The 11,696-nt window shown below is 39.6% G+C and overlaps 1 protein-coding gene across 1 annotated transcript; it reads left to right on the top strand.

Annotated features, from left to right (window-relative positions):
* Positions 1–369: 369 nt before the first annotated feature.
* Positions 370–10,707, top strand: Vps53 (vacuolar protein sorting 53). Its single transcript, XM_022836104.2, has 17 exons — positions 370–1,108; positions 1,315–1,399; positions 1,505–1,635; positions 1,863–1,989; positions 2,288–2,442; positions 2,708–2,773; positions 5,714–5,885; positions 6,071–6,177; positions 6,479–6,622; positions 6,933–7,179; positions 7,461–7,580; positions 7,788–7,934; positions 8,197–8,478; positions 8,715–8,861; positions 8,983–9,303; positions 9,659–9,868; positions 10,090–10,707. Exons 2-17 carry the CDS (start codon positions 1,334–1,336, stop codon positions 10,198–10,200), a joined length of 2,553 nt encoding a protein of 850 aa, XP_022691839.1. The 5' UTR covers positions 370–1,108; positions 1,315–1,333; the 3' UTR covers positions 10,201–10,707.
* Positions 10,708–11,696: the final 989 nt, after the last annotated feature.

Below are 11,696 nucleotides of genomic sequence, written 5' to 3'. Positions count from 1 at the left end.
CTACAAAGTCGTACGCGCGTACTTGCTCAACCGTTTTCGTGACTCATATTGCCTGTGAACTAAGCTGTTTCAAGCCAAAAATCGAACAGAGATAAGCGGCCAGATTTTATTATGGAGGAAGCTGTTTTCGGTGTTTTTTTCAACGTAAAAGTTTAGCGGCGTTCCCAATACCGTTACATATACACGCATCAAAACACCGGTCGTCCCAGAGTCACAAACAATCCGACCTAATATCTGCCGAACGAATAAATGCATTAACCGTGATTGAATCAGTATTTACCTCTTTACTCGAAAGTCAAGTAATAACAGACGTCTGCTTCGCTAACCCCAACGGTTTAGCGCAAGTGCGCCTATCCCGTTTGTTACAAATAATCGTATACGCCGAATGCTGAAAGTGCTGAAAGAGCTGTTCCTATTTGTGGTGCTCTTGATGGCCTATTGTATAAAATAATTAGCGCAGGTTTCGGGTAACCCAAACAAAGAAAAACGATGATTAGGATAAGAATTGTGCTTAACAGGATCCCAAGGAACGCGTAGAAACGAACCCCGAAAGAGTGCTCAAACTTCATTTAGTCTTGATGTGTTTTGGCTAAATGCAATGGAGTGCATCCCATCGGAGAGGTGCCCTGTTGTCAAATCGAACGTCAAGTCCCCCTTGTACCATAATAAAAGCAGCTGTTGGCTTTGCGGCAGAGGTTTGAGTGTTACTAACAGATGGCTGAATGTGTCTGTACAATTTATATGGAAAAGTTGTTTAAACGACAACGTAGGTTAAAATAATCGTTTCTTTCTATAGGGGCACTTAAACGAAAGGGCAGCGTTCGTTTTAGCAAACACGGTAATTGAAGAGAAAAGTAGAATCTTATTTATCGAGATCAGTTGTTCATGTTGATCGCTCCAAAGGCTTACTATGACATATTAACAACGGAAATATTGTGGCGCCAGTTTGGATTGGCGGAGAGCCCGCATCACTGGACGGTATAACTGTCGACTCGCTGTGAAACCATCTGATGCAATGTATAAAATCTAGGAAGTGCTAAAAGAATCTGGGCTTAAACAATCGATTGTGGTAGTACACTGCTATCGACTGTATTGTCAACTAAGACCGGTAATTATTAAACCCTGTCAAAAGCATTTAGAATGAAGCATTGGATTGAGGTGCAATATTCGTATATCACGTTGGGATCGCATCAGCTAGATAACATAAAGCTGACTAGTAAGTTAGGTTACAGATTAGAACTGATTATAAATTGAAGACTTAAATTATACTCGTCTAAAGGTTTCTCATTTTTCGGATTGTTTCATGAAACTTAGGTTGTACTACATAGGCACGATGAGTCGTGAAGATATTCTGTATGCGACTAGCTTCCCTCCAGAAGTACAGGCTGCGTTAAATCAGGTATTAGTGCTTGAGAGATCTATCTTATTTCTACGTGCTAGACTTTACATAATCTTCGTATATTAATAGATAGATAGATAATAGTAATTGTTTCTTCTATTTTAGGTGTTGCCTTCCAGTGACCCTCTTGACCAAGCAGATTTTGAGCCTGTCGCATATATTAACTCTATATTTCCCAATGAACAATCTTTAGCAAACGTCGACGACGTCATGATTATGTTGCGTGGCCGCATTGGGTTAGTATATGTACTGTATTGCGTGAACGCAAGATCGAAATACCAGTGGCAAAACATCTGCGTTTGAATTTCACAAATCTCTACTTACATACCTCTACCAAAATCTAAATAAAAAAAGCAAACTAAAGTGAGCAAACGTAAACCGGTTCGAGACGGTGCCAAATGTGAAAGTGTATCTCATATACGAACAGGCCAATTTCAATAAGCTTGCATATTTTTCTATTCAGGGATTTGGACGAGGAAATACGTGAGGTAGTACGTTGTCAAACTACACCCAATGCAGATGGCCGTACATCATTAAAAGAGGCACAAACTGCCCTTCACCACCTTTTCGCTTCTGTTAAGGATATCAAAGTAAGTAAAAAAAAAAAAAAAAAGAACAGCTGATCGAACAGCTTTCAGAAACGTAGACAAAGACTGCGTGCGTGCTCACAGGCTCGGCCTTCGGGATAGCAGCAAAACTCTGTCGGGATAGTTTGGAACTCTGCTAGACAATATGCAGTGTCTGGAGTCAATCGAATCTTATTCTTCTTACCGGGTCTACCTTCTACATAATTCATCTGTGAAAAATAGAGTGTTAGAGGCAACCGAGTTGAGACACTTTGGTCTCAGATCAATAATACGCTATATTTGATTGTATACGGTACGAAAGGAAAAAGCAGATTCGTCAGAGAAGCGCGTAGCAGAAATTACTCGTGACATCAAGCAGCTTGACCATGCCAAAAGACATTTGACAGCTTCAATTAAGACGCTACATCAGATGCAAATGCTTATTGAAGGTGCAGATCGGCTACGTGACCTTACAAGGTGAGACAGCTCTGTAAATAGTCTAGTTTATAAAATGAGATCTCACAAGTTTATATTAGATAGAAAAATGTTTATCTTAAATTATACCAGCTTTTGTTATAGCGATTTAGGAAATAAATAAAAAAAATATGATTTGGCCTTCAAGAACGTTTGGAGCCGCCCTTCCAATGATTGAACCCATACATAGACAGCCGCTTAAGCAAAGCAGCAATAACTACTGTGTTGTGTGTCTTTTTTTAAGCATTTAATTTTATCTCATTTTCAGACAACGAGAATATCAGGGTCTTGCTCAACTTCTCCAGGGAGTAATTACAGTCCTTGACGATTTCCGGTAGGTGAAATTTGAGTGAAGAATATAACGTTAAAACAGTGCAGAAGAATAACGACCTAATTATTTTTTATGGAGGGTTTGACACGTATATTATACGCAGAATTAGCAACATTAGAGCGTAATGTCCTACCTACGTGGGCCGTGTGTAGGGTCCAGTCTCGCCGATTGGGCTTATCCTTGTTGAGATCACTATTCACTAATATACAACTTGCTCTAAGGTTCACTCCGATTCAGCCTAGATCTTCATTCCACGAACCACCTATTAATGAGGATACCTACCTGCAACAATTACTAGCACTGGTAGTGCGTATGTGTCTGCCCGGCCGTGGGATCCGTTTTTGATTTCTTGCGCTTTTGAATAGTTTATCTTTGTCATTTTTTCCAAGGACATGTATTGAGAAGTTATAGGGGTTCAAATGCTATTTTTAAAAGACATCTTTGTCAAGGATTGGTTCTGTTGCACAATTTTTTCTTATGTTTTCCCAGTGTTTTACAATTTTACCCAATGGTTTCCAATTTTTTACATTGCGTCTGTGGTGGACAAATTGTCCTTAACATCAATCGAAAATTTTGCGATCTGAATCGATATGCTATATATGCTTCTATACCTAAAACTACTGTTGCACGTGGAAAAATCGGATGCGGTAGACATACTCCATCTTAACTAACGATGGCGTGCGGAGACGTAGTGTAGCCTTCGCCGCAACCCTTTTTGAACAGCATCGTATAATGGCAGTCACGCACATTTTCGTACACGTCTTACTGTATTCGGCAGTTTTTCACTGCAATTTATCACGCTAATTGGAATACAGTTAATTATTACAGCAAACTAACACATATAGTTAAAAGCCAATTTCCCATGTCTGCTTGTTCGACTGCGGTCATCGTCACCGTTGCCACTGGATACCACAAGCAAACTGCAAGTTCTAAGGGTCGCGAAGGCTCGCGTATTTTTTGCGTAATTTTCTCTTCTGACTCAATGGTATGATTTGTTTTTGCATAGAAATCTAAGTCGAGGGGAAGGTTCTTTTTGGCGCGTACCAAAAACGACCGTTTAACAAAGAATGTCGATGACCACCACCATTGTCCTAGGGGCTCTGTAACAACGTCGCGAACATTTATACCTATGCGATTTACGTAAGAGTAAAATATAAGCAGAAGCATACAGGGAACTAGATAGATCATCTGCACATAGCCGACCAAAAACATTTTAGCGTAATAATTTTTATAAAGCTTCAAGTAATTAAGGAATACTATAATTAAGGAAGAAAAATTACTTTAATTATTGAAATTTACATCTAACTCATCGCTTTGAGTTAAGGGTCAAGCGTTTTTGAACTGAATGCCGTATGCGATCAAATGGTAATGTCTAGTTATTTGCAATGTCTGATAGTCAAGCGTGGTTCCTTAAAAATCAAATTTTAGTTCGTGTGTTTAGAATATTACAATCCGAGGTACTAATGGTTTAAACAGTGATAGACATTGAAAACGATATTTCCAATAAAGGCGTGGAGCGCCCATGTGTCATCTTTCAGGCAACTGCCGAAGTTCATAGAAGTATGGCATAGAGACATCAGTTAAGAAGTCAGTGATTTTATAAAAAAAAAAAAAAAAGAGCGGTTTCCCTTAAGAAAACGAGTAACTAAGCAAAATACAATTTAAATTTACCACGTTTGAATGTTTACTTTCGAAAAGGAAGTAAGAAGAAAACTTTCCACTGTGGTCGCAGATCCAGTGGTGTTCACGTTAAGCCAAGATCTAATCTCATCTTATTCAATTCTAAATAACGTTTTGCTCGACTGTATCGTAATGCAAGAAGATGTTGCTGTCTGGTGTAGTTACCTAATAATATATTAGGTGACCGAAGCAGTGATCGAATTATGACACTGAATCGGACGACGACGTACGTTTTCAGAGATATCTGCGATACTACCTATTTTTCTTTTAGGTTTATTTTTCTTTTAAAGTGGGATACAAGCTTTGAGGCAGACAGAATTAGTATGCTCGGACGCTGCTGTGCGTATTCTGATACAAAATTTTAGCTCATTCGATTGAGCGACGCGATGTGCCTATATTGTAAATATTCATTCATTATTGTGGGGATGCGCACGGCAGATGTTGTACGAAATGGCTCTTTCCCCTTCTGAAGATCTGTTTTTCTGTTGTGCCCAGCTTTACCTGCTGCAGACAGCGGATAGCTTCGGAAGTATACGCTATATTTTTTTATTAAACAGATGTTGCAATCAATGATTGCTGTTCGCCTATTTTTCGGTTCGCTATCACACCAGAAGGCACCAGCAAAAAGTGCTTAATTTCCAATCTCGGCGAGGTATTCGATTTTAGAGCAGAAAACTCTGCTAGAATACTTCTCTCAGCGTTTCGGTCCATTGGTAATTGGACAGTATCACATGAAAATAAGAAACTGTAGTTTAATGCAGACAGTAATAGGCTTTCAATCATAACCGAAGCTTTCGAAAGAGACTATTTTAAAGCTGAAAAACCGAATTAATTCCATTACTTATACTTTGATTGCTATTTACTTGCTTGCAATGAGCGGTGGAAAAGAAACGACAGTCTTGTAATTATCGCGTTTTCTTAATGAAAGAAGTGCTTTTAACACAATCACTTATTGATTTTCAAAGCTATGTACTTCATGTCATTTTCACACAAATTTCGATATTTAACAGTAATGTGGTCAGTCAGTAATTTATGGTGTCATTGGATGTTTCTCCTTTAAAACTATGTCATTATCTAAAGGACTGGCATGTAACAATTTTTGAAATGACCCGAAGTATATCACAAATTGGAAATTGGCTAGTTCGTCATTCCGTCACATAATAAATGATTTGAGAAAAAGGCAACCAAGAGGTGCTAGCGAAAAAATCATTCGTTTTTAACCGTTTTATATTATGTCTGCTTATTTAAACGTTGTTCCCCTAGGCCTCTTATGGCAATACCACAGATTGCCGCACTGGCGGGAGATGTTGCCTCAATTCGTCGAGTTTTAGCCGACCAGATTTCCGCTGAACTTCGCGAAGGCCTGGCAACAGGCCGAACTCCGCGCACCAATGTAGCTCATGCGTGTGCCGTACTTAATCATCTTGAACCGCAGGTGAAGTCGACGCAAACGCTTCAATATTTTTTCTCTACAAAAGGTGCATTGTAATTAGCAGCGCATGCTTATTAGACCACAGTTCTGATCTCGTTAGTTAAGGTTTATTAGGTACGTAAGGCAGGTTAAGGTACGTATTAAAGTGATATACTGTGCCAAATGACTCCTTTTTCCGGTTCGATCAGGTTCGACGCAAACTTATCGAGTGGTTAGTTAGCGAACAGTTGTCGGAGTATCGTGTGCTCTTTCATCTCGACCAAGAAATGGCTTGGCTAGATCACATCGACAAAAGGTATAGATACAAAAAGTTCCACAGAGAAGAGCAAAATTAAATAGCAACTCACTTTTCGCCTAAGACCAACCCCAGACTACTTAAAGGTAGCATAAAGAAAATTGCATGACCATGTTAGGCCGAAGATAATTAAGTTAAGCTATGAAAAATCGGTTGAAAACTTGCTCTCTTAATGTGTGCACCTATAGCAAATAAAGAGTCGACGACCCTATCATTTATATAAAGGCAAATTATAATATGGATGCCTAGTATATGTCGTAATTAACCCAGGTAATATTTTGGCATTTCTAATTTTATTTAGATACCAGTGGATCAAGAAGCACCTGGTTTATTTTGAGGAAACGTTGGGCGGAGTGTTTCCACCGGAATGGGAAATGACTGAGCGGATCGCTGTGCATGCCTGTGAACTTACACGAAAGCAGCTCGCTGATCTTATGGCACTGAGGTACATGGCACTCGTAAACATGTTCTCTTTATTAACAACCTCACATAAAACAGGTAGAAGGACATCAGGTTATATAATATTTACCTTATGTGCTTCGTACTGTCCATTGCGAGTTTTGTCAAGTGATCTTTTATTATAGCCTGTCGGACGCTAAGGACGCTCTACAGTTTAGTGCGCCCGACGCAAAGCAATACCGCATACTGTTCAATAGTATCAAGCGACAAGCTGAAAAGCAGAAAAAAAAACGAGAAAAATAGATTCCGGTTTTAATGAAGGTCCCTTGTAATATATCTCACTACGTCCGTTACAGATCGTCACAGCTGGATGCCGGGCTATTAGTAAATGCTATGACAAAGACGTCCGCTTTCGAAGTGTTACTGTCAAAGCGATTTACAGGGGTAACCCTTCGTACTACAGGCGAAGACAAACGATTGGGTTCTGAAGACACTTCGAATGAGGGGACTATTCCAGGGCTCGCAACAGCAGGTGGCGACTCGGAAGCAGGCACTAGTCCACTTAATAATAGAGCGTCATTCATTGATAGAAATCCTTTCAATGTGAGTACAGCTGAAGCTTTATTCGTCAGATGCGGGTATTAACTGAGTTTGCGGCGAAAGTTATTAGCTTAGGATACGAGCCAAGCCACATCGAAAACTCACTGTGGCAAGAAATTTTGTCTGCATGCAAGAAATGTACACTGAATATTGTAATCCGTTTAATAAATGTGTAGCACGTACCCGCACCACAAGTGAAGATACGGCGACGGTCGTATTGTCGATAAGAAGTGTTATGCGAAATGTCTATTACATAATACCCCGCGAATGATTGGATTTTACAGGGCCTGATCTCTTCCTGCTTCGAACCGCATGTACACGTCTACATGGAAACAAGAGCTCGTGAGCTGGCTCAAATGATAGATAAGTTTGCCAAGGAAGCTGAGCAAATGTTACCGCCCAAGGTAGATATGTCGAAAAAAAACAGCGATAATCAACTTTTTACTGTCCTATGTTGAATATTTCTGGTTTGTTCGAAAGGTTAGAAGATGAGACAATGCGTAGTAACAACAAGCTCCGACAGTTGTAGTGTATTCTTTTTATAGAAACGCTGCAAGTATTTAATGCATTGATTGCGAAATACAGTCTTTTTTACGGAGCTGCTCTTTTAGGTGGATGGACAGCCGGCAGCCACTCTTCCGTCGTGCGCAGATCTGTTTATATTCTTCAAAAAGTGCCTCGTACAATGCATACAAATGCCGGCATTCCGTGGTCAAGGACTGGTTCTGCTAAGCGGCACATTCAAAAAATACCTCCGTGTAAGTGAAGAGCTATCTCGAAGAATTCTAATTGGAGCTCAGGCTTGTAGTCACGTAAGGCATACGTGCAATACGATGCAATTCCTCATACTCGAGGTATTCAAGGTATATGTATTGCAAAATCTTCAGAAATATTGTTGTATAGACGTGACGATATCTACGTTTAGAAAATGTCTCATATCTGTTGCAAGTTCCTGAGATTTATACTTTGTAAATTCTGTACTACAGCCGTATGATTTTTATATTTTTCTTTAATTTTCAGGAATACGCCAGTCGGGTTCTACAAGCTGCCTTACCAAAAGGAGGGAGCAGTGCGGGCAGTGCGCGACCATTGCTGGCCAATTTGCAGACTTTGGTTGAGCAGTCGGGAATGACTGCGGGAACTGGTTTGGCTGGCCTTGGGGGAGTCGTGGGCGGCGTCACAGCTGGAAGCGGATCAGGAGGACCAAGGTACACTCCTGGTGAGATTTGCCAGGTGTGCGGGGTCCTCACAACCGCCGAGTACTGCCTAGAAACTGTTTTACAACTTGAAACCAAGCTCAAGGTACATGCTGTAATATCATATACACGGTGGACCTATAACAATCATTGTTAGGTAAAAAGTGTTTGGTATGCACTGTTTATTTAGAGAATGGCACAGGAAAGACAAATAATGAACTATTTGTACTAGAATATGTTCGTTTAAGATGAATAGTGGTGTTCCGTATCGTGAAGTATTCAATGTTATCAGTGTCAAATTTGATAGATATGCGGTGCCATTAAGTGATCTGTGATTTTCAGGAGAAGTTGTCTTCACCAACGCTGCAGGATGAGATAACCTTCTCGTCAGAATTGGATCTTTTTCACGTGGTGGTAAACCAATGTATACAATTACTCGTTGCAGACTTAGAAGCAACCTGTGAACCTGCATTTGCCTCAATGCTGAAGGTTTGTGGCTGGCCCAGTAACACCTTAGTCAAAAAAGTAATTGTACTTAGCAGTAATATATGGTACTCACCGTTGGTTCATCTATTATATATACACTAATATAAAACACGCAAATTTTCAGACAAACTGGGCGTCGCTGGAGGCTGTAGGGGAACAAAGTCCATTTGTGAATGCCATCGGCTCGCATTTGTCGCACAATATGACGCTTCTTCGCGATGCTCTTGCTAATTCACGCAAGTACCTAACGCAGTTCTGTGTCAAGTTTTCGTCGGGTTTTATGTCGAAGTATATTCATCATTTATTACGGTGTAGACCTATATCATCTGCGGGCGCGGAACAGTTATTGCTGGATACGCACGCTCTTCGAACACTATTACTTGAGCTTCCCACGCTCGGCGCACAGACAGCGAATCTTCGACGAGCGCCCGCTAGCTATACCAAGGTAGTAGCCAACCAGCTGTCAGTTAGGCCAGCAGAAATCAGGAAGGAATTTAAAAAAATCCTAAAAGCCGTAGGTGACATTAAGCTACGTATATGAGTATATATATATAAACTCATATGAGTTTGTTGTTGAAGTTGTTTAAGTATGAGTTTAATTGGCAATAGGTAGATCTAAGTAGTTCAAACTGGTACGACACTGGTACTGGTTGTGTTACTTCTAGCGCGTAATGTTTGTTCATTAATATTCTTCAGTAACTTACGTGTGGTAGCATTGCCTGTGTATAATGTAGATTTGTGTTTCAATAGGCGTAAGGCTTGCCAAATTCAGTAATGTATATGCTGCTTGCTTGTTTCAGGTGGTTATGAAAGGCATAAGCAAGGCAGAGCTTATTCTAAAGGTTGTATTAACGCCGTTAGAGCCAGCAGACGTATTCGTAACAAATCTACTTCGACTTTTGCCTGAAACAGATCTAACTGAATTTCAGCGGATACTTGAGATGAAAAATGTTCGTAGGCATGACCAACCAGCATTGATCGAACGTTTCAAAAGAAAAGCCGGCCCGCAGGTAAAACTTAATTTTTATTATTAGGTGCCAGTTTTCACACGAGAAGTTGATAATCACCATCAGCTATCTTCGTCAAGGTTTTTTGATGGCCTGATGCAAGCCTTATTATGTTTCCTTGTAGCACAGGCAGGTTTTTTCCCGTATAGTCATTATTATTGCGTTATTAATGCGTCATCCGCCTTATGAAAGTTTATTTGTGATTTGTACGGTATTCTTTCAAGGCAATTGTCTCAGCGTCAACCGAGGAAAAGAGCACTGGTTTGTTCTCAGTATTGAATCAGGAGAGCGGACGCATTATGCGACTTGAGAAGTTATTAAAGAAGAAGTTCTAAGCCAACACAATAACGGTCGTTTTATGTATCTAACTCTGGAGCATGACGATTGTTATATTCTGAGTAGGTAACACGATGTTGGAAAATTACGTTAGAAGCACTTTTTTGAAAACAGAACCAGCGAAGTACAGTAAAAGGTGTTAGCTTTAGAGACCTCTGTTCTGAACATGATCGTTGATTGTTGAAGGCCCTAAAAATGTACAAACATATTGGATTCTTACTTGAAATTAATAAAAAAAAAAAGCCGCTAATATATATAGAAGCCAAATCTGTATAATATATATATGATAATGAAACGAAAAAACAGGTTACGCAAAATCGTAACGCTAGACCATTAATCTTTTTTGATATTTTAGTATATTCCAAGGTAGAACTAAAAAAAGGACTCAAATTGCCGTGTGTAATTTACCCTGTTGTAAATAAACGTAAGTTTTCATTAATGTTTCGTAAACAACTATTCGCCGAATAAAGTAAAAAAGAAAAATGACATACTCCACGTGTAGAGTAGCATTTGTTCTGTTCCTTGTCTAGTTAGATTCTTCTTCAACCCAGGTAACGATGACATTATTATATCAGATGTTATAAGCATTAGAGTTATAAAGAGTATTTTTACTGCAGGCTAGCATTATGGTTAGTGTGTGATTAGGTAATTTTTTAAATGCACTCTCTCGCTTATCCCTTTACTACAGAATGCTCATGTTCGTATCGAGAAAAACAATAAAAATAAAGATCATACAACAAGCTAGTCTATTTTCAGAAAGAAAATATATAAAAATTATCACTTGCCCTTCCGAATTCGATACATCATCTCAATTGATTAAAGGAACACATCAGCTTGCCAACAACAGCCACTCCGTTAAACTAGTTTAAAATGTTATAATCAAATAGGTGAATATAGGCCTTGTAGACCTTGTAAAGCGTTATCAGCCACCCTCAATTTGGATTGATCGACTTAGCAGGAAACAGATTGAAGGCTTGAAATGCTGAATACGCAACATAAACGAACATTAAGTGGTATATACTGTAGATAGATAGAGCAACAGATACCACCTTGCTCTGATGTGTCAGCAGCGAATTCCCGGAAAAGCGTTTCGAAGCATGTCTTTTTTCGTACGATGTAAAAATGCTGGAGAAGTGCCAGAAGAAACACACAGCTGAATTGCAGAATTACGCGCGTATCGTGTACGCGCCGATCGCAGCTTGCTACAGAATTGACCAACCAGCGGTTTCTAGGCTTTTCTCTCAAAATTTTTGATGACCAAATTGCGTCATATGCTATAAAGCTGAGGCTCGCTCGACAGTTTGACGCTGTATATACGCATTTTCATACATTGTCACATACAGCGAAATAATATCGGCTAATATACAAAGAGCTCGATAGAAACAGAATGATCTTTTATATAACGTAGAGGTAACGTCACTGTCTTTAATAAATCAGGCGTACCAGGCTTAGCAAAAAGAGCCACTGCCATTGGAGAATAGATTCACTAGTAATC

The sequence above is a fragment of the Varroa jacobsoni genome, unplaced genomic scaffold (genome assembly GCF_002532875.2).
Source record: "Varroa jacobsoni isolate VJ856 unplaced genomic scaffold, vjacob_1.0 scaffold_66, whole genome shotgun sequence".
In the NCBI taxonomy this organism is placed as follows: Eukaryota; Metazoa; Arthropoda; class Arachnida; order Mesostigmata; family Varroidae; genus Varroa; species Varroa jacobsoni.
Note: the sequence above shows the minus strand (reverse complement) of the source record. Positions and strands in the feature narration are given on the sequence as shown.